Source organism: Octopus sinensis, linkage group LG24 (genome assembly GCF_006345805.1).
Source record: "Octopus sinensis linkage group LG24, ASM634580v1, whole genome shotgun sequence".
Taxonomy (NCBI): domain Eukaryota; kingdom Metazoa; phylum Mollusca; class Cephalopoda; order Octopoda; family Octopodidae; genus Octopus; species Octopus sinensis.
The window spans coordinates 4,509,669-4,534,434 of record NC_043020.1 but is presented as its reverse complement, the minus strand read 5'-3'; the positions used below and the strand labels follow the sequence as shown (position 1 = coordinate 4,534,434).

At 38.1% G+C, this 24,766-nt stretch overlaps 1 protein-coding gene across 1 annotated transcript in view; it reads right to left on the bottom strand.

Moving 5' to 3' along the window:
- LOC115223868 (exportin-2) overlaps window positions 1-24,766 on the bottom strand; it is a 103,104-nt gene that overhangs the window by 6,194 nt on the left and 72,144 nt on the right. The window contains exons 21-25 of the mRNA XM_029794567.2: window positions 22,528-22,625; window positions 20,581-20,666; window positions 14,588-14,669; window positions 8,130-8,273; window positions 4,361-4,458 (exon numbers count right to left, since the gene is read on the bottom strand). Of these exons, the coding sequence (XP_029650427.1) occupies window positions 4,361-4,458; window positions 8,130-8,273; window positions 14,588-14,669; window positions 20,581-20,666; window positions 22,528-22,625 (508 nt within the window). The remainder of the gene's footprint in view (window positions 1-4,360; window positions 4,459-8,129; window positions 8,274-14,587; window positions 14,670-20,580; window positions 20,667-22,527; window positions 22,626-24,766) is intronic.

The window sequence follows — 24,766 nt, the reverse complement described above, 5'->3', positions numbered from 1 at the left end:
AAAAGTGCTTGACAGAGCTGATTGAAAAAGCATTGGGTCAATGCTGCTGAAGGTTCAGCTATGCTGGACTGGCCATATCATCAGAATGGCTGACAGCTGTTATATTGGCAAGCAGGGGTCACACAAACAGGGATGGCTTAAACTGAGGTACAAGGACATCCTAGAAAGCAACCGCAAATGGAGCAGCATTAGTTCATACGAACTTGAAGCTTCAGCCACAGACAGATCAACATAGACATCTCTCACCTCAGATGCAGCAGCAACTGTCTGCAAAGAGGACCACCACCACCATGTTGCTGCTGCAAAACACAAACATCACAGGACAGCATCTGGCTCAATCCAGACAACAGATTATTGTTGTGACACTTGTCGGTGCGCATGTGTTTCCAGCTCTAGAATGCAGAGTCACATGTGCTCTCATTGGTGAGAACACAGACACTGATGGACTACCAACATATTCATGCAACTTCAACAGTTACACTCTTTCTTTTACACAGCAGCTTTACACATTTTGCTTGGCCTTGGCTTCAATCCCATGGCATTGTAGCAATAACCATTTTAGCCATTTTGAAATGTGGCGCGAATTCGCAATATGACATGTCTTTGCCGAAGAATTATCATTTTCGTTTTTTCCCATTAAATAATATAACTGCTCATATAAAGATTCTAAAAGTTTCGTAAAGAATATTTGTCCTGAATTTCGATTCTTTTTAGTCAAGTTGAGCAGTTATAAAAACCCTGGATTTGGGGAAAAAACTTTAGTGTTGTTTGGATGTCACTTAACTCCATGACACACTCTTTTGAGACATCGGTAATTTTCATGCCATGTCTAGAGTTAATCACAAATCTATTTTGATTTGTAGGTTAAATTATTAGTTAGAAAAGAAGAAATTAGTTAATGAATTTATAGTCGATCTTCTTCACGACAAAGTTCTTTCCTACTGTAAATAATATAAAATGTTATATTTATATAATAAAAACTAATTAAAAGAAAATGTTTCTCTTCACGTTTGTTTTTCAACTGAGCATAAATAAATATGCATTTCTGTAATCTTTAATTTATGTTTCTTATAGTGGTTTAAAAGGACACGAAGAAAATATTATACATACATGTCATGAATATAGCATTTCATGCGTATATATCTCTATGACGTTATAACTGTAGTTAGGGTTTTAGGTATAATGATAACACTTTAGTATAAGTGACGTTGAATCATTATATTCTCCCTTACTCAGAGAAAAGCCAAATAAAATAATATAACCTAAGAGAAATCTTAAGGTGGAATAAAACCGAAAACTGCCGTAGCATCATGGACAAGTGTCTTTTACATCATTGGGTTGAAAATTGGTAGATGATAATTGTAGATTTTTTCAATGAGATTGTTCCAAGACAATCTGCAGTCCAACAATCTAGTCCTTCGGTGCCTTTAGCAGAGTTCAGCCTACTACAAGTTTTGGGCCATGTCTCTAGTTTGAAGAAGACTTCCTCCCACAAGTTATAGGAGCCCTTAAAAGGGTTGTGGTTGCTGTCCTATCTCCTCTAACCAAGAGTTGAACCTGACAGAGATCCATTTCTTTTTCCTTTACATGAACAAGTGAAATGATTATAGATATTAGCATTATACAAACAGCTCTGAGATTCATCCTCATCATCACTTAATGTCTGTTGTCCATGCATTGCATGGGTTGGAAAGATTGACTGAGCTGACATGCTGCACCAGACTTTAGTCTGATGTGGCATGGTTTTCTACAGCTGCATACCTTTCCTAATGCCAACCACTCCGAGAGTGTAATGGGTGCTTTTGCATGCCACCGGCACAGGTGTCATTTGCATGGCACTGATATCTGTCATGATTGCAATTTTGTTCAGCTTGATGCGTTTTCTCAAGCACGACATAATGCTGAAGGTTTTGGTCATTGCTTCTAATGAGGCCTAATTGTATCTTCTAATACAACAGGAGGCAATTGCACCTATAATCTACAGCTATCTGTGAACTACACCAACCTATGTTGCTTCTTTACAACTACAAAGACTGGGCAATTTGACCATTAGATGTCATGCGGGCATTGATGCAGAGCATCACTGGTACCAGTGATTTCCTCAGATAATTTTTCAATATTTCATTTAACATCTCCACGCTCCTTTTGGTTATTTTAACAGTCATTTCTCCATGTTGGCATGTCTTACACATATCACTGCTTGTATTTTCATCATCTCAACAGTGAGGTCAGAACATCCTGAGATCCCAACTTATCACACCTCCTCCATATGTCTTCAATTGATGTTCTTGTGCCATGCAACAATTTTCTCAGTGGTTCTCACCATAGCACTTTCTCGTTCAACAGTCCACTTTCCATTCATATCACATGACCATAACATCAGTCACATCTACATACACCAATTGTTGTTTTTAACCCTTCTTTTACTATATTTATAACCAAAATAACCCCATTCCCCTATGAGTTTCAATTATAAAACAACGCTTTTACATTTATTAACATAATAATGTGAATTTTGGAGCACAATTTAACAAAAGGTCTATTGCATTATTTTTGTCTCAAAGCAAATTTAATTACAGATAAATTCAACAAAATATAAAATCATTAACTTTTGTTTAAATATTAGCATAGAAAATGAATTTTTTGCTGATATTCAATAAGTTATACAACAAAATTTTAATAAAAGAAGAAAATTGTGCAAATTATTGGACTAACTATCAGTTGAACAAAATTCACTTATGACAGGTACACAAAAAGGTAAAACAGAACACAATACTAGAATTTATCTTTTGAAGAAAACTTGGAAATGAAATTCATGCCATCAAGTAAATAAAATAAACTCACATGCATATATAAATACATAGAAACAAATATAATAATGATTCACAATACAAATTGATCAAAATTTGTAACACATCTTACAGATAAATAAAAAAGAACTAGGTAATTTTTTTTTTAAATACCTACACACAAATGTATGTATATACACATACACACAATATTCCCAAAAATGCATGGATTTCTTCCAAGCACATAGGAAACCTCAAACTATTTTTATGTTCTGCATAACAATCACTTCAAAGGAGAATTAACAAAAAGCAATCCAACAGTTCTGTTTCTTTGAAAAGATTGGCTAGATCTAATATCTTCCTAAAAATAACTATGAGAAAATTTTTTTAAATCTTACTAAATTCAGGCAGAAATACATTTTTTTTTTGGCACTGGAACTTTTGTCAGAATTGTTTCACTTTCGGAAATACTCAATTTATAATCATACATATTTTTATGTATGCCATATACTTTGCTAGGTTTTTCTGTCTTCTTTTGAAAATCCTTCAAATTCAAACTCACTGCTAGACAACATAAAACTGGTATCCAATTTTTGTCCATAATGAAAAATTTCAGAAAATTGAAATGTAAAAAATTTGGAAGAAAAAAAATCTGTAATTTAATTGTTTACATAGTAAAAACCACATGTTTTCACAAATGTACAAATGAGATTTGCACTGAAATTCTTACTTAAATATGAATAGGTCATTTTGGGTGGCTATGGGTAGTTTGGTAACATTAAGCAAAATCATTTTTGGGGTCTACCAGTGAGTTGGTAACAAAAGGGTTAATACTCAGCACTCATTCCTTCACACCATATATCCATATCATCATAGTCATCACTACAAAATATATCAGAGGACGTCTTTAATATTCAGCTGATCTCACAATTCACTTGCATGACCAATCTGTCTTTCAGCTTAACATTTATACATTCAACTAATCATTACAGTTCTCCAGTACATACACCATCTGTTGTACGTACAACATCTAATCCAGTGGTTCCCAAAGGTAGTATTGAAGGTCCATGAATTAAATTCAAAATTTTATATATACAATATATATACACATAAGGATAAGCATATTAAAAGGGGTCAATGGTAAAACTCACTTAAATCATCTAATCACTCATCTACCTTATTTGCATTCACTTTGCAGTTAGGCTAACATTTCTACTAACAGGTCACACCAACACACTCATCTCTTCTACAAACATCAGCCAATACCTTTAATACTCAATCATGCATTCTCTTGCAGTTCAATTGTCTGCTACATCTTTCATACATGTCTAACATTTAGGCATCCCTCAAGCTACCCTAAGTTCTCCACACACAACAACTATGTTTCACTGCAGTGCATGAAAGATCACACTTCTTCATTCAGTATACGGTTTTGCATACAGGGAGAGATCTTTTATTGCCAACACATAAGCACTTATTCCACTTGACAGACAGCACAAGGTGAAGAGGGAAGAAGTATCCAGTCCGTGGTTAGAAACAATGGATAAAATAAAAAAAAATAAAAAAGTTACCAGGTGTATCATCAATTTCAATGAAATGTTCATCTTCTGGAATGGACTCATCTTCTGGCAATTCAAATAAACTCAACAGTGCTTGAAGTAGACTGGCCCTACATAACAACAATAATTGAAGTATTAATAATAATTTCTAATCTAGATACAAGGTCAGTAATTTCAAGTGGGGGTGGGGGCATTTGATTAAATTTGACCCCAGTTTTTTGACTGATAATGTATTTTGTTATACATAGCGCAGAATGATGAAAGGAAAAGAGAAACGTTGACCTCATGGAATCTGAAGACAAAACACAAAGAGTAGGAAGAAACACAAGGCATTTTGACCAAGACTCTAATGAGTCTTCCAACTGACTGCCCTTAACAACAACAACAATAGTAGTAGTAATAGTTTCAAATTTTGGCACAAGGCAGCAATTTCGGTGGAGGGGGATAGTTGATTACCCCAGTACTTTGCTGGTACTTATTTTATCAAACCCAAAAGGGATGAAAGGGCAATATCAACGGAATTTGAACTCAGAACATATAGATGGACAAAATACTTCTAAGCATTTTGCCTGAGGTGTCAATAATTCTGCCAATTTGCAATAATAATAATAATAATAATAATAATAATAATAATGGCATTCAAAGCTACAGGATCAAAAGATTTTATGAATGTCATGCACGAATAGCTGCGCAACTCAACACCTTATTAAATGCCAAACAAGTAAAGCCGGAGTGGTTTACATGGGGTAGGACAGGGCTGTGCCTGAAAAACCTCGAGAAAGACAATACGGTAGACAATTACAGGCTGATATCATGTTTGCCACTTATGTGGAAGTTATTGACTGGAATACTCGCAGAGTCAATGTACGAACATCTGGGGAAAAATGGAGTCCTGCCACACAAGCAGAAGGGTTGCAAGCATAAGTGTAGAGGTACCAAGGATCAACTCTTGGTAGACAAAACTGTACTTAAGAGACTGCAAAAGGAGGAAAAGTAACTTAGCCATGTCATGGGTTAACTATCTTAAGGTGTACGATATGCCCCCACACTCTTGGATAATGGAATGTATGAATCTATTTGGTATTGCAGCAAATGTTGAGTGATTACTTGGAAAAAGTATGGCGAATTGGAGGACGGACCTGACAGCATACGGAAGAAGTTTAGGGACAGTAGAAATTAGGAGGGGTATCTTCCATGGGGACTGCCTGTCTCCACTGATCTTTGTACTGTGCTTGATACCACTAACACTGATTCTGAGGAAAGCAAAAGTTGGGTATGTATTCAAAAGCCGCCAACAAAAAGTCAACCATTTGTTATTCATGGATGACCTCAAACTTTATGGTAAAGATGAAGCCCAAGTCAGTTCCCTCGTTGATACAGTGTCTACTTTCAGTGCTGATATCAGTGCGATACCGTTGGGGGAGGTTATGAAGCAGACAGGCTATAAGTACTTGGGGATTATGGAAATGGATAAATTGATGGACAAAGAAATGACAGAAAAATTTAAGGTGGAGTACTTGCGCAGACTGAGACTGATCCTTAAGTTGAAATTAAACAGGCGGAATAAGATCGAAGCTATCAACACCTGGGCAGTTTCACTCCTTAGATATGGAGCAGGAGTAATCGCATGGACAGTAGACGAACTAGACAGCTTTGACAAAAAGACAAGGAAGTTGCTAACTAGATATGGGTCACTCTACACAAAAAAGTGACACAGACAGACTGTAAGTACCAAGAAAAAGAGGAGGAAGAGGATTTATTGGATGTGAACACAGCATTAGAGCAGAAGAAAACAACATAGCATGGTATGTAAATAATGCCACAGAACCGCTATTATTAGAAGTAGGAAGGTCAGGCTTGGGTAGGATGAAAGATTGCAAAGTACAATACAAGAAATTAAAAACGAATGAAATTAAAAATAGGTGGGTAAAGAAAAGAATGCATGGTCAATTTCATAGGGATGTTGAAGATAAGAAAGACAGAGAAAAAAGATGGCTGTGGATGACTAAAAGTGATTTAAAACCAGAAATGGAGGCTCTAATCAGTGCTGCCCAAGAGCAAGCACTAAGAACAAACTACATAAAATACAGAATAGACAACACAGCAGAAAGTGATAAGTGCAGAATCTGTGGACAAAACAGTGAAACCGTATGGCATATTACCAGCCAATGTATGCCACTAACCCTGAAGGAATATAAGAGATGCCATGACAATATAGCCAGGCTTGTCCATTGGACAGTTTGCTACAAGTATGGACTTGACAGAGCAAAAAATTGGTATGACCACAAGCCTAAAGGCATCGTCGAAAATGGAAATGCAAAGATCCTATGGGATTTTATGATTCAGTGCGACCATGAGACAGAGAATAGGAAGCCAGACGTAGTCTTAATTAATAAAGAAAGCAAACTATGCTGGATCATAGATATACCATGCCCAGCTGACAACAAGGTGTGCGATAAGGAAGAAAGAAAAGTCAAGAGATATGACAGGTTAGCTTGGGAAGTTAAGCAGTTGTGGTCGATGAAAAAGGTAGCAGTGGTACCAATAATTGTCAGAGACCTGGGAACAGTGACCAAAAATCTCAAGAAGTATGTGGAACAAATACGGGCTGCAATAAGGGTGAAGCACTTGCAGAAAACAGCACTGCTTGGAACCACTCGAATACTCTGGAAGGTGCTCGAAAAATAAGAGGTGTTACCTTAATTCACTGGTAGTGAAGTGAAGAGCTGACACCGTAGTACATCTCCAGCATTAGAAGCTGTGCAAAGGCAATAATAATAATAATCCTTTCTACTATAGGCACAAGACCTGAAATTTGGGGGAGGGGGATAGTCGATTATATTGATCCCAGCACTCAACTGGTACTCACAACGATTAGCCAAAGATGATTTTAAAAATGAAAATATCTGAAATAAACTCGACTGCTCTCACAAACTAGAATACTAAAAATGAGCCTGACCGCCCTAAAAAATTAAGTAAAAGAAAAATGTAAAAATAATCTTGAATTCTTGTCCAGTACCTAATGGTAGTCTTGGAATGTGAAGGTCGCAGTAGAAAATTTAGTAACAATAATAAATAGTTTATCCTTATCTAAGACAAGCCAAAGTTAACAAATTCCCCATTCAAATAGTTACAGCCTAAAAGGAAAAAATTGCATTTTGCATCTACACTGTGTGTCAAAGTAGCAGTAATAAAAATAATCCTTTCTACTAAAGGCATAAGGCCTAAAATTTGTGGAGAGTGGGATAGTTGATTACTTCGACCCCAGTATTTAACTGGCACTCTATTAACCCCAAAAGGGTGAAAGGCAAAGTCAATCTTGGCAGAATTTGAACTCAGAATGTGAAAACAGATGAAATACAGCTAAGCATTTTACCCTGCATGCTAACAATTCTGCTGGCTTACTGCCTTAGTAGTAGTGGTGGTGGCGGCGGCGGCAGCAACAGCAGTAATAATTGTTTTGAGTTTAGGCAGAAGGCTAGTCATTTTGAGAGGAGGGGGTTAGTTGATACCATCAGCCCAATACATGACTGGTACTTATATAATGATTCATTACACAAATTTTGAGGTGAGACATCTGACTGTTGATCCCCACCTTCCTAGTAGTTAATAGTAAAGTTAACCTCAGGACAAAGAGACTTAGTAGAAATACCGTAACTCATTTTTGGTGACAAAGAGAAGGACAATGACAACAAAAGAACAATGGTCAACATGGGCAAATTACAGATTTTGGTTCAGAACCTGCCTCACATCAACATCATCATGAGTAAATGTTACTTACCAAAGTGATTCATAAGTCGTCAGAAATACTGGTGCTTCAGTGAGAAGTTTTGTCACACCCAAAGCACAGATCTTCCTTTCAATGTTGCCAGAGACTTTCTGAAGATCTATGACATATAGACGTTCAACTACCATACCAAACATCCTAAACAAGTAAAAGAGTAGTAGTAGTAGTAGCAGCAGCAGCAGCAAGCAAGCAACAATAGTATCAGTCACAAAGGCATAACAACACAGTTGAGAAACTCCCTTTGCAACCACAATTCCAGGTTTGATTCTACTTCTCTACCATACACTTAGGTTGACTAAGGCCATGTGAGTAGAATCTGGTAGATGGAAATTGAGCACAAACACACACACACATGTATAAGTACACACGCACACACATGTATAAGTACACACACACACACACGCCCACAGAGGATGTTCCAAATAAATATATACACACATTAAATGACTAAAAAATCAGTGTTCTTAAAATACATTTATATTCAAAATTTAATAGAATCTACAAAAAGAGAAATAAATCTTTTTTATGAATACTTGTTTTCAAACTGCTGACCATTCTGGTATAGGTCCTGCTGATAATATTAAGCAATGGAATGGCAAACATCAGGAGATATTTCATTTGATACTTATGTGTACGCTCATTCAATGGCTGCTCTCCAGTTGTCAACTGTTACCAGTTTCATGTTGTGAAATTTAAGAATTCTCATAAAAAAAAAAGTCTAAGGGTATGAAGTCAAGTGAACATGGATGGTATTATACTGATCACATTCACTCAAACTACCTGTTTGGCAAAATCTCATCAAGATAGGCACTTACAATACTATGGTAGTGTAGAGGTACCCCATTTTGCTAGAAATAAATCTCCACATCTTCAAAGTTCTTTTGAATGCTTGGTACAACAGATTGTCACAGCAAGTTCAAGTAAATGTAACCAGTCACAGTTCCGTTAAGATAAAATGGTCCAATTAATCCTTTTGATGATAAACTACACTCTACTTCTGGTAAATTATGTGCAGATTCTCAAGTCCCCAGTAGGTGTGATAGTGTGGTTAATTGAGCCATTTAATGTAAATGTAGTCTTAATCACTCCAAACAACCTTTGTAAAAGGTGGTAGAAGTTGCATACTCTCCAGCAAAGTTCCACTCTTCAGTCCAGTTCACATCAATGAGAGCCTGGACTAATCTTGGAATGTAACTTTTCTGATGACAGTACTTCAAAATGCAACAGATGCTTGGTTCTGAAACTCCTTTCTCACAACTTGCTTGTCACAGTTTTCTCAAACTCTGGCAATACATTTCTGATATCATTTCCTGTTCTGTGGGGCTCATCAATATCTACAGTCTTCCAGAATGTTTTTTTTTTTTTTTTTTTGTGTGTGTGGCCTTTCTGAACAGTTAAATCTACTTTAAATTTATCTCTAGTTTGAGTGATGGTAAGTTTCTGTTTGAAATTTCCTCTGAAAATGTCTTTGCACATCAACTGCATTTTCAAACTTCTAGTAGCTCATTAAGATAAATTTCCTTTGTTCAAAGCTTAGTCTGGCTTCCTTCATTATTTCTAATGAGTTAAATCTCAAAAGAAATGAAAATTGCGTTGCCAATGGTTAAAATGCAGATACATTTTCAGGGGGACAGCCAGTCTGTGTGCATGTATGTTTGTATGTGTGTGCGTGTGTGTGTGTGTGTGTGTGTGTATATATATATATATATATATATATGCTTCAAACGGATATGTAAAAAGCACCAGTGCTGGTGCTACAAGATGTTTGTGGTTTGGGTTCAGTCCCATTGTGAGACAATTACATAACTAATTTATGTGAAAATCTAAAAGAACAAGCAAAACCCAACAACTCGTTTCCAACAGGTGAAGGAACTCAAAAGAGAACATACTACAAAGACACTGAGTATCAAGAGAGAATAGTCCTAACAGTAGCACAACCGGTAAAGCAAAGATGGTTAGAATACACCAAGAAATTGTATGAAAGTGATCCAAGGGTTGCCATGGTTGACAAAAATTTAGGGTATGAGCAAAAAAAAGAGGTAGAAAGAGCTCTGGAAAATATTTTTAAAAATGGGAAAGCACCAGGTTTAGCTGCAGTACCAATTGAAATGATCAAGGTTACAGGAGAGTTCCAAAACAATACTCTATAACCTCTGCTGAAAGATCTGGAGAGAGGAAGTGTGGCTGCCAGATTGGTGCAGAGTAGAATATGTACCTATACACAAAAGGGGGAGACCTGTTTATGTGTGAGAATTATTGAACAGTCACTCTGGTACCACATGCAAGTGAACTACTTTTAATCAATAAAAAATCAGCTAAAGAATAGGCAGGCTGGACGAGTAGATGTGGCACAAGAAATCATCTGCATTATCTCCAAGCAATTTTAGAAAAAACTAGAGCACACAACTTCCTTTTGCTAAATTGATTACAGAAAGGTCTTTGACTATGCAAACTATAGCCATATTCCAAAATACCTCATTAGGCTCATCAAGCAACTCTTCATTCAGCAAAAGTCCTGAATCTGAGTAAATAATGAGAAGAGAGGAAAGTTGAAAACTGAGAAAGGAGTTCATCAGGGCTGTATTCTTCTTTCTTCATGCTTGTTCAACATTTACACTGAGTGGAGAGTAAGAGAGGCAATAGAGGAAGAAGATGGCCATCAAAACACATCACTTGTATATTTCTAATATAATAAAGTAGGCAGACAAAGCTGTTCTACTTGCCAAGACTGAAGCTAGACTACAAGAAATGACAGAGTGAAGAAAGTATCAAATATGTACAGTCTTTATCTCAACCATAAGAAAAGTGATTGTAGTAAGAAAAGAGAAAGTAGACATTAACTTCAAACCGGGCCCTGAAAGAGCTCAAACAGGTTGAATTGGAACCCAAGATACTTCAACAATTCTGTCACCAGAAAAACTGTCCCGAGTTAAAAACAAGACAAGTGATTTGGCCCAGATGTATTTATGGCTACAAAGCATGGACTCTGAACAAATTTGGAAAGAATATAATCAATGCGTTTGAAATGTGAGTATATAGGAGAATGTTACAAGTCTCTTTCAAGGATTATCAGACAATGAATGGGTGTTGCAAAAAGTAGGTGAAAGACTACCATTCCTGAACATTGTGAGAAAACAAAAGCTCTTCTGTTATGGCCATATTCAAAGAAGTAAAGGTTTGGGAAACCTTATAATGGAAAGAGTAGTAGGCATTAGATTAAGAGGCCAGCAAAGAACACAATGGATGGACAGTATCACAAGTGGTTCGGCAAAAGTGGAGAAAGCAGCTGGAAAGGTGGCGCTTCATCATCATCCTTAACAAGGAAAACTTTTGCTGTAGTGTCATCAGTGCACTGCAGGCATATGATACGTTTGAGGTGTTCAAATGTAACATTTGTTCCCTGAAGACGGAAGCTCATCTCACCTGATGATGGAATCAATCTACAATCATTGTTTTGGACCACCGAGCTCCCAGAAACAGCTGTTGGATTTGTAACACTTTTCTTCAACTTCATTAATTCTTGATATTTCTAATCTGTGCAAGTCAGACCTTTTTGTATGTAAACATATATACATCTTTTGCATTTTTTGTATTTAATATATTAAATATTCTTTGTATATTGACCAGCCTAACTTGCTTATCTTTACATCTACTCCTGTATCCACTCAAGTTTAAACCTTTTGAGCACTACTAGGTGTATTCTATATGAAGAATATCTGATTCTCATCTATGAATTATATATATATATATATATATATATCATCATCATCATTTAGCGTCCGCTTTCTATGCTAGCATGGGTTGGACGGTTCAACTGGGGTCTGTGAAGCCAGAAGGCTGCATCAGGCCCAGTCTGATCTGGCAGTGTTTCTACGGATGGATGCCCTTCCTAACGCCAACTACTCCGTGAGTGTAGTGGGTGCTTTTTACGTGCCACAGGTGCCAAGCGGCCACGGACGGATGGTGCTTTTTACGTGCTACTGGCATGGGGGCCAGGCGAAGCTGGCAACGGCCACGAACGGATGGTGCTTTTCACGTGCCACCGGCACAGAGGCCAGTCGGGGCGGCGCTGGCAACAGCCACGATCGGATGGTTCGCTTACTTGTCACCGGCACTGGTATCACAGCTGCAATTTCCATTGATGTTGATCGACTTCGATTTTGGTTCTGCTTTCTATCTGATTTGATTTGGTTTGATTTTGATTTTCACTTGCCTCAACGGGTCTTCACAAGTGGAGTTTTTGTGTCCCAAGAAGGAAAGGTATGTATAAGTCGACTGGCTACATACCAGGTAGAGGCCACGGGTTACGGTCTCACTAGTCTTGCCGGGTCTTCTCACGCACAGCATACTTCCATAGGTCTCGGTCTCTAGTCATTTCCTTGGTGAGACCTAAAGTTCGAAGGTCATGCTTCACCAACTCGTCCCAGGTTTTCCTGGGTCTACCTCTTCGACAGGTTCCCTCAACTGCTAGGGTGAGGCACTTTTGCACACAACTATCTTCAGCCATTCTCGTCACATGACCATACCAGCGCAAACGTCTCTCTTGCACACCACAACTGATGCTTCTTAGGTCCAACTTTTCTCTCACGGTACTTACACTCTGTCGATTATGAACACTGACATTACACATCCATCAGAGCATACTGGCTTCATTTCTTGCGAGCTTACGCATATCCTCAGCAGTCACAGCCCATGTTTCATGTAGCATGGCTGTACGTACACATGCATCATACAGTCTGCCTTTTACTCTGAGCGAGAGGCCTTTTGTCACCAGCAGGGGTAAGAGCTCTCTAAACTTTGCCCAGACAATTCTTACTCTAGCAATTACACTTTCAGCACACCCACCACCGCTACTGACTTGGTCACCTAGGTAGCGGAAGCTATCAACTACTTCTAGTTTTTCTCCCTGGAACGTGGTAGAAGTTGGTCTCTGCACATTTTCAGTGTTTATTGCTCCTGAGCATCTGCCACAGACAGAAACTATTTTCCTAGTTAGCCTTCCTTTGACATTGCTGCACCTCTTATGTGTCCATAGCTTACACTTGGTGCACCTTATAGAGTTTCTACCTACACCTTTTTTACAGATCGAGCAGGGCCATCTACCTGATTGGTCTACCTTCCTACTTATTAGGACTTTGGTTTTGGCTAGGTTGATTCATATATCATAATAGTGGGACTGAGGCTGAATGCTGAGGACATGTGGAGATTAGAGAGTCACAAATTTGGTATGTGCTGCTGGATGTGCAATGTCAGTGTACAACAGAATGCAACTGTATTTAGAGAAAAGTTAAACATAAGAGGAATTAGTTGTAATGTGCATGAGAGAAGACTGCTAGTTTGGTAATGTGATGTAAATAGATAAGTAGATAGAAGTTGTGGAAGAGGGAAGCCAGGAAAACATGGGACAAAACACATGGGAATGCCAATCTGAAAATGCTTAGCATTACAAAGAAGATGACAAAGTACCAAGATATATGGTGCATTACTGTACTCAAGAAGCCTTGTCCTCTATAACAGAACTGATATCCTAAAACCACAGTGCTATGTAAAAAGCACCGGTACTGGTGCCACGTTAATGGTACCTGTGAACTAGTGATGGCACCATGTAAAAAGCAATGGTGACAGTGCCACATAAAAAGCACTGGTGCTGGTGTCATGTAAACGGCACAGGTGATGGTGCCACTAAAAAGTACCCAGGACAGTCTGTGGAGTGGTTGGCAATCGAAAGGGTATCCAGCTGTAGAAATTAAGCCAAAAAGAAAGTATGGAACCTGGTGCAGCCCCTACACTCACCAGCTCCTGTCAAGCCATCCAACTGATGCTAGCATGGAAAACAGATGTTAAATGGTGATGATGATGATGGTTGTGTGTGTGTGTTTCCATTTGGGATCTACATAAGTCATTCACTGTGAACTGTGTTGTTGTTATCCCTTCCTTTGTTAACAAATTACACGCTTGGTGCCTTTGAAGATGTGTGAAACAAGAGATGTCTTATTTGGTAAAAGATAGAAACATGGAATGGCATCCAGTTGTAAAACATTACTTCAATAATTTTTTTAACTATCTAACTTGTGCTAACATAGAAAAAGTAAAATAATAAATGTATGTGTGTGTGTGTGTGTTTAGACAAATGTTACAGATAAATGTATTGAGATGAAAACTACAGGATGTTTTCTAAAAAACATGTTACAATATGTTGAGAACACTACAGCAAGTGTTGGGAGTAAGAACAGCATGTGTTAATAAGATCACCACAATCTGCATTCAGACAAACACTACATTGTATTGTTTACAAGAAAAAAACTGTAAAACCTCAATTTGAAAAAAAAGGGAGATGTTGCTCAGGTGATGCCAATTGCTGTAGCTATCAGTGAAGGGAGGGAGAAATTGGAATGTATGGGTGTGTGGAGGGAGAAAAGGAAAAAGATGGTACAAACAGAGTGAATACTTACTTTGCTTGGATATTGTCAATAGTTTGTATTAAGACACTGGCTTCATATTTAATGGCAAAAAGACTAAAAAATACCAGCAAACCTGATAAAAAAAAAAAGAGACAGAGAGAGAAGGTAATAAAAGAGAATTAAATGCATTCACAGAAACAAATATATGAACACACAATTTTTTGATTAGCATACTCCGAACCAGAGATAATCTCAGTAAAAATGCAAAAGTCTAATAATTTAAATATGAGCAATCAAAGAAACTGCAACATAACTGCCAGTAATAGCAGTCAAACTCCCTCAGATCTTATCCAATAAGAATACAAAGTGTTTTACTTTCTGCAGTCTTCTCCCACATTACAGTCTGATCAGCCAAGGCCAGACACTGAGCCTCTTGAAGTTTCATATAATTTTACATGTGCTAGATACAAGCATGGCTATATGGTTCAAAGTTAATCTTACTGTTTATCCCATTATATGTGTATCTTTATCTTTCAATTGAAACATTCTGAGGAATGGTGAGGCTGTTCTTTAACAAGTCTCCTCACACCAATGGTAGCATAGAAAGATAAGGTGTAAAAATGATGATGACAATAATGATATCCACTAAAACAGGCTGTGAATTCAAAACTTCTATTTATTACAATTTTCAGGTTTCAATCTTCAAAACCGCTTAGCTACAGATCCTTAAGTCATCTTAAAATCCTCATCATCATTTAACGTCCGCTTTCCATGCTAGCATGAGTTGGACGATTTGACTGAGGTCTGGCGAACCAGATGGCTGCACCAGGCTCCAATCTGATCTGGCAGAGTTTCTACAGCTGGATGCCCTTCCTAATGCCAACCACTCCGAGAGTGTAGTGGGTGCTTTTGCATGCCACCAGCATGTGGGCCAGTCAGGCAGTACTAGCAACGACCAAGCTCAAATAGTGCTTTTCATGTGCCACCTGCACAGGAGCCAGTCCAGCAGCACTGGCAACGACCCTCTCAAATGTTTTTTCACATGCCACCAGCACAGGTGCCAGCACGGCAATACAGGTAACGATCACGCTCAAATGGTGCTTTTTATGTGCCACCGGCACAGAGGCCAGTCTGCTGCTCTGGCAATGATCATGCTCGGATGGTACTCTTAGCACTCCACTAGCACGGATGCCAGTCATCGAATTTGATTTCGATTTCACTTGCCTCCACAAGTCTTCGCAAGCAGAATTTAGTGTCCAATGAAAGAAAGTTACGCATAAGTAGGTTGGTTACACCCCCTGACATAGGCCACGAGGTTATGGTCTCACTGGGCTTGCCAAGTCTTCTCAAGCACAGCATATTTCCTAAGGTCCTAGTCACTAGTCATTGCCTCGATGAGGCCCAATGTTCGAAGGTCATGCTTCACCACCTCATCCCAGGTCTTCCTGGGTCTACCTCTTCCACAGGTTCCTTCAACTGCTAGGATGTGATACTTTTTCACACAGCTGTCCTCATCCATTCTCGCCACATGACCATACCAGCACAGTCGTCTCTCTCGCACGCCACATCTGATGCTTCTCAGGTCCAACTTTTCTCTTAAGGTACTTAAAAATACAGGTAATTATACACATAGACACACATAGACAAAATTATTCATTAATATAATATACCAGTTGTTCTTTTTAAAAAGAAGAAAACTTATTTGTTAACTCTTTTGATACCAACTCGGCTGAAACCACTTCTGGCTCTGTTGTACAAATTTCTTGTTTTCATAAATTTTGAATTAAAATCTGTTGTTGTATCTAACATTATTTCAATAGTTTCTATAGATGTATGTCCTCACTTCACAAACCACTTTTTATCATAGATTGCATGTTTTTTATCATTCCACTAGAATTAGGGAATTTATTCACAACAAGACTTCAGAATACCACCTACCCTTTGTTCTCTTCCTTCATTTCTCAATATATTTATTTTCAGCCTCACCTGGCCCCCGTGCTGGTGGCACGTAAAAAGCACCATCCGATCATGGCTGTTTGCCAGACTCGTCTGGCACCTGTGCCGGTGGCATGTAAAAAGCACCCACTACACTCACGGAGTGGTTGGCGTTAGGAAGGGCATCCAGCCGTAGAAACACTGCCAGATCAGACTGGGCCTGGTGCAGCCTTCTGGCTTCCCAGACCCCAGTTGAACCGTCCAACCCATGCTAGCATGGAAAGCGGACGCTAAACGATGATGATGATGATTTCAAACATTAATGAATGCCAGTATCAATAATCATGAGTTTCCAATAGTTCTATTGTTGTATAACAGATGGTGACAAAAGGATAGGAAAGCCTAAACACTACCAAATATATTTTTGTTTGATACATCAATTTATCAGCTGTTTCTCAATGATATACATTTCTTTTACAGGTACACACATCATCATCCAGTGTGCTTTAGCTATTAAGGTATGCTAACATCCTGTATCTTCAAGATTTTGGTCTAATAGTCTGCAGAGGCACCACTCTCCAGCAGACATAGCTTATTTTCAGTTGGAATAACAGAAGTGATGTACCTTATCCACAGACACAATATGCCATTCAGTCCAGGAATAAATCCCTCAATATTATAATCAGAAGATCAATACCTTAAACATCAGACCATGTACTTTCACAATGTGTGCACATGCACACAAACAAAGATGCACACATACAAGAGATGTTGCACAGAATTTCTGTCTATTAAATTTCACTAAGAATATATTGATCAACATAAAGTCATGATAGAAGACACTTACCTTGAGTGTTGTGGGGTGGGATTGAACCAAGAGGTTATAAAGCAAATTTCTTAACCACATACATGTGTTACTATGTCCATGCCTATGAACTCATAACTCACAGGAATAAACAATCTAACGGCGTATTTGTGGGAGAGGTTTCAGACTGATAAAGCCAGAACAGTGGATAAATGCCTTGTATTTATTCCAGTTCAAAACCCACCTAGGTCAACTCTGCCTTTCATACTTCTATGGTCAATAAATTAAATATCCTTTGAAGACAGTGAGTTGACAGAATGTTAAAATATTAAAGGAAATATTTGTTTCAGTTCTGCCCTTTTTAAGTTGAACTGTAGCCTCCTGTCACCAGAAAAGGAAATCATTGTGACTTCATCTGCCCTTGTAGACAAATATTGTTTGCTGCATTACCAGGATACCCATTTAACCCACACATTCTAAGGTAAAATATTGGAATGATATAGCCACTGAAACAAATAGAACCAGTAGCCTGATCACTTTTGATCTTTGCTAACAAGTCCTCAACCTGGCTGCATTCCTCAAATGTACTGGCCTTGCTTTTCTTGTAAAAAGAGGGAAACCCATGCACTAACCACTACACTCTCAGAGTGGTTGACATTAGGAAGGGCATCCAGCTGTAGAAACTTTGCCAGATCAGATTGGAGCCTGGTACAGCGTTCTGGCTTGCCAGTCCTCAGTCAAGCCATCCAACCCATGCTACCTTGGAAAACAGACATTAAATAACGATGATAATGATGATGATATATACATGTATATATGCATCTAGAATTCCCTTTTATAAATACAGGACTATACAGGGATAACTGTCTTATAGTCAACTGTAATTTAAACGGCCATGAGTTAGATAAACTTAGGAAGAATCTGATTACTTTCTTACAAAGAATTGGCTTACGGATTACGACAGAAAGTAACCTTAATAACATATATTTTGTTTAGATATTACCTTATATTTGCAATTAAATTTAAACTGTACGGTAGGCCCAATGAAAAGCTATTTTATATTAATAAAGAATCAAATCATCCACCCTTAATTTTTAAGAACCTAGTTAGTAATATAGGAAGGTGCATATCCTTCATATCTTCAGGTGAGACAACATTTCAAAATGCCCAACCGCATTATAATAATGCATTAAGGAACAGTGGATTCTTGGAGAAGATCCAGTATAGTCAGACTAATTCTAGCAATAATAGACCATGTAGAATTAGAACTAGGAAAGTTTTGTGGTTTCATCCAGAATTTAATATTGCCGTATAAACAAATATAGGTAGGGAATTCTTGAAACTAATTTCTAAATATTTTCAAAGTAGCCGTAAGTTCTATAAAATTTTTAACAGGAGAACAGTGAATAAAGATTATTTGCCAACTTGGCAAATATTCTTTACCTACAGCTACTGTTTATAACTCGCTCAGAGATTTATTATTGCTTGTTTCCACTTTTTCAAGATCAGTGATTTTTCGTCGTTGGAAAAAGTATATATATTTGCATTGAGAACCACTTCCCATCGCCAACCGGTGGTTGTCACACGCTGATGATGGGTCAATACCCAGAAACTCGGGACCGTGTGTATCACATCAGGCTGGAGATGGGAACAATGACTTCCCTTTGTAAATACTGATAGGGCACAGATAGTGTGTCAATAGCCAGCTGGAGGAGATGTCTTCCTGGGGTTACAAGATACAGTAGCATCGACCCTTAAGCGTTAGCCACATTTAGGTGGAAAATATACTTCACAATGTTGTGCAGCTGTTTACAACTTGCTCAGAGATTTATTGTTACAAACATATATATATATATATATATATACACACACATACACTTATACATATATACATACATATACACACACACACACACACACTTATACATATATACATACATATACACACACACACACATACACTTATACATATATACATACATATACACACACATATATATATATATATACACACACACACACATATATATATACAAATATATATATATATATATACACACACACACACACATATATATGTATATATAAATATTTTATAGTTATATAAATAATTATAACAAAGGTTCGGCTTTAAGCCTCACCACGCACCATAAGATCACCTTAAAATCTCCAAGAATAACACACTTTATTGTAGGCAACCAAAAGAAAGATATGAATTATACTCGGAGGTATATCTTTATGAATGTGGATAGCTATTGGACATGCGATGATGCCGATCGCATGCATATTTTGAAATACTTGTAAACTTATACTGAATACTATGCTGATGAGAAACAGTAAGTAACATCATTTTTTACTTTAAGTTTAAAACACTTTCATAGTTAACCATCCTTATTGATTCATTATTTTTCTTTTGTTTGCCTACAATAAAGTGTGCTATTCTCAGAGATTTTAAAGTGGTAAGAAGGACTTTAGTATCTATTTCTTACAGTGAGTGGTGAAGCATAAATCCAACCCCTTGTTATAATCATGTATATAATTATAAAATATTTTGTAAAATTCATCTATAAGGTTTTTATTTCCGCACTGGCTACCTGGTAAAATCATTATTGATTTTACCCTTTATTATTAAAATTAATATTTGAATACATACATATATATATGTGTGTGTGTGTGTGTGTGTGTGTGTGTATGTGTGTTTATTATACATACACATACATATGCTCGATAGGCTTCTGTCTGCTTGCTCAAGGTACCAAAGTGTGGGCCTGAACCTGAAACCATATGGTTGGGAAGCAACTGTTATATATATGGGTGCGAATGCTATTCCACATTCTCTCATTAAAACTATAAAGATATGCACAGCTCAAGCAATGAGTCACCTGCTTATGTCTCCCATAAACAACACATTCTATGTCTCAGTGGTTTCATCAATTTCATAATCTGGCCAGTAGAATAAAAGTATTTTACTTAAAAAGCAAGGATTGGCAAGGGAAAAGGCATGGAATACTGCCTCAAGATCATGCTTGAAATCTAGCCAAAATTGGAAAGCAAACAAAAAAATGATGATGATGAATCTTCACAATGGAGAACACTCACATACAATCTTCTTAGCACGACAAAAAAAAATTAAAGCTATTAGTTTTACCTCACCCTTACTCTTCAACAAAACCCGACTGCAGTAGGGGCAAGGGAATTCTAAAAAGTTATTTTATTGCACAAATGTGATGACAGAAGCAGTTCCAGGCAACAAGCTTGCAGAATAAATAGTTGGCAAGCCTTCCTGAAGAACATGGTAACTTACTCTTGATATATTTGGTTGTTTTAGAACTCTGAAGACGTTGGAATAGAAGCATAAAGATTTGGTTGATGTATGGGGAGATGACATCTCTGAAAAGCAAAAATAAAAGTAAATTAAAAAGTACAATCAGAATGGTAAAAATAAATGTATATCAATGGTTTGCTTTCTCTCATTGATATACTCTGGTACCTAGGGGCACATTCATTATCCAAGCCTTATCTGCTCATCCCTGCATAACACTGAAGAGATGGAAATAACCTAGAAGATTGTTGCTTCTTGGCAGAAACAGCCATAAGGAATTAGCATTTGCACACCCATTCGCTTTATTGACAATCTGCTTATTTGCTCACTTGTTTCTATATGCTTATATGCTTCCACACCTTGTTTATGCAATTACCAATATTTTCAACTTGATAATCTAATACATGTGTGTGTATTCAGAAATAATGTTCGTTTACCTGTTTTTTCTAGCATGTCAGGTTTTCTGGTGGTGGTCTGGTATTTTTTAAGTCTACTATTTCAGTAGAATTCTACGCATGCAGGAAACATCAGTCAAAAGTGAAAGATTGGGAGATTTTAGCTTTTTGAAAGCTGGTAGGTGTTGGGTGGGTAAGCTGGAAGAAGGGGCACTGAATGTTTCTTTAAGAAGAATTAAACTATAAAAAATATGTATACATATATATATATATATATATATATATATTTCCCAGATTTGTAATCTCAGTATTTTTCTATGTAGATAACAAAAAAATTCGAAAAAAAGGTTACAAATTAAGAAACTGCAATGGGGATAGGGGGAAATTTAGATATAGAAAATGTGATTTCTGGACAAAATCATATTAACCCCCTTTTATACAATAAAACAATACATAGTATCTGATCCTTCATAAGAACAGAAAGCACTTTCATGCAAATTGTACCTTCATCCTACACTATTAAACAAACAATAACTTCCATTATTCCATTAACTATGTATCAGCTGTGCCAGTTCTGCCCATAAGAAAGGAGCAAATAATACAATGTGCTTGAAGGTCATAAACCCTGGCAATGCTGGGATGCATTGCTAGTATGTATATAAAAGAGAGGTGTATGTTGGTGTAAGTGCAATCATGATCAAATTAATCCAAGGTTTAATCATTTGCACAGTACCTGACATAAGGGTGGTCTGACCCAAGTGAAATTGGGGGAATGAAAACTCTCTTGAAGCTTATCAGATTGAGTGTGCTTTTAAAGAATTGAGTGTTTATTGAGCAAAAACACCTAAAGCTTCACAAGGCTCCGGTAGGGGGTGGTGGCGAACCCTGCTGTACTCTTTCACAACATTCTCTTGCTCTTTCTTCCTGTTTCTGTGTCACCTGCATTTCGAAGGGCCAGCCTTGTCACACTCTATGTCACACTGAATCCTCCCCCAAGAACTACATTAAGGGTACACATGTCTGTGGAGTGTTCAACCACTTCCACATTAATTTCACGAGCAGGCTGTTCCATCGATCAGATGAACTGGAATCCACGTCGCTGTAACCAATGGAGTGTCACCTATATGTTGTTATGATACAGTGTATGATGCAGTGTGGTATGGTGCATGTGGGTAAACTGTGTTATGTACACAACAGAACACCCCCACAACCAGACATCCTCCTCATACTTATTAGTTTCATATATGCTAATTCTCATGAGTGACTGTGGAAATAAGTTAGCACAGAAAAGAGCAACACTTACATATTCAAAAGAATATAAACTAGTTTATATTATAAATAGAAAGAGAGAGAAAGCGAGTGGGATAAAGAGGTGGGGGAAATGAGAAAGAAAGATAAACAGAAAGAAGAGAGTGAAGAGCAATACTTCTTGAGAGAGGAATGTAAATAGAAGCGGAAGAAGGAAGGGGAGGGGGAGAAAAAGAAATAGCAAACAGTAGGAGAGAGGATAGGAAGAGAGAGGCACATTACTTACTGTGGAAGGAATTCTATGATGTAATTGAGGAGGTAAAACCCTTCATGGTCATTGGCTTTGGAAGCAATCAGTTTCTGGAAAGCTCCCAACAAACCATTCTGGAAGAAGAAATAAAACAGTGAAATGTCACCATCAACTATAATAAAGAATTTGTAAATTACATAAAAACCGTCTACTGGAAATCTTGCTAACAACCAATTTGAAGAGGTGTAAAGAAATTTTTATATTTTACTAGTTTTAATCATTGAATTTAGGCCATTGTGCAGTGCTAGGTTCAAGCGTATAGTTGATTGTGACTGCTTACAGACAGACACAGAAGTTGGTACTTATTTTATTGAAGTTAGAGAATAAAACAAAGTTGACCAGGGCAAGATTTCAACTCAAGAGACATGACTAAAATACGAGATGGATATGCAATGCATATGGATGAATAAGGTTGTATGAAGAAGTTATAATCTTGGGTTGGATGACTTGACTGAGGACTGGCAAACAAGATGGCTGCACCAGGCTTCAATCTGATCTGGCAGAGTTTCTACAGCTGGATGCCCTTCCTAATGCCAACCATTCCGAGAGTGTAGTGGGAGCTTTTACGTGCCACCAGCACAAGGGCCAGTCAGGGGTTAGTGTAAACGGCCACGCTCAAATGGTGTTTTTTACGTGCCACCTGCACAGGAGCCAGTCCAGCAGCTCTGGCAATGACCTCACTCAAATGTTTTTTCACATGCCACTGACACAAGTGCCAGTAAGGCGATGCTGGTAACGATCACACTCGAACGGTGCTTTTTATGTGCCACCGGAAGCCAGTCAGCTGCTCTGGCAACGATCACTCTCGGATGGTGCTCTTAGCGCTCCACTAGCACGGATGCCAGTCATCGAATTTGATTCCAATTTCGATTACACTTGCCTCAACAGGTCTTTGCAAGCAGAATTTAGCGTCCAATGAAAGAAAGGTACACATGAGTGGGCTGGTTACACCCCTGACATAGGCCACAGGTTATGGTTTCACTTGGCTTGCCGGGTCTTCTCAAGCACAGCATATTTCCAAATGTTTCAATCACTAGTCACTGCCTTGGTGAGGCCTACTGTTTGAAGGTCGTGCTTCACCACCTCACCCCAGGTCTTCCTGGGTCTACCTCTTCTACAGGTTCCCTCAACCACTAGGGTGTGGCGCTTTTTCACACAGCTATCCTCATCCATTCTCACCACATGACCATACCAGCACAGTTGTCTCTCTCGCACACCACATCTGATGCTGTTGAGTATGCATACTGACATTACACATCCATTGGAGCATACTGGCTTCATTCCTTGCAAGCTTATGCATGTCCTCAGCAGTTACGGCCCATGTTTCACTGCCATGTAGCATGGCTGTTCGCACACGTGTCATACAGTCTACCTTTTACTCTGAGCGAGAGGCCTTTTGTCACCAGCGGAGGTAAGCGTGCTCTGAACTTTGCCCAGGCTATTCTTATTCTAGCAGCTACACTTCCAGTGCACCCTCCCCCACTACTGACTTGGTCACCTAGGTAACGGAAGCTATCAACTATTTCTAGTTTTTCTCCCTGGAATGTGGCAGAAGTTGGTCTCAGAGCATTTTCAGTGTTTATTGCTCCTGAACATCTTCCACATGAGCATCTGACAAAATGAGCATCTTTGATCATGAGCAGAAGTAGTAGAGGAGCGTCATAGCCATGTATTGAGAGCAGTTCTTTGGGGTTTGGATAATTCACCTTTGGAAACATGGGTGCTTCATTCAAAGGGACTTTTTGAGTGGGATAGGCTACTTGACCTGAAGAAAATTCTAACTGGGCCCCACCTGCAAGATCATGCGCTGTTTATCTTGATATAAGATTACCATGTCGTGCACATACAATTGTGGTGTATATGCCTGGCTTACCCTTATCAGACAGGTAGTCATGATTGGTATATTGGGATTCGTATATTTTACTCCAGTGTCACTTTGATGGCATGCACTGCTCTCTCACTCAATAATAATAATGATAATAATTATCGTAGCAGCTTAAGATCAAGTGATAAAACCAAACAACTTGAGAAAAAAATATACATGGAGAGAATGTGTCAGAAAAATGTAGACCCTGTGGATCTTGGAATGAAACGATGGCACACATTGTGACAGAATGTCCCAAGTTGGCACTGGAAGAATATAAGAAATGGAGTCATGACCAGGTTGTAAAAGTTATACACTGGGAACTGTACCAGAATTTAAAGAGTTGGGAGT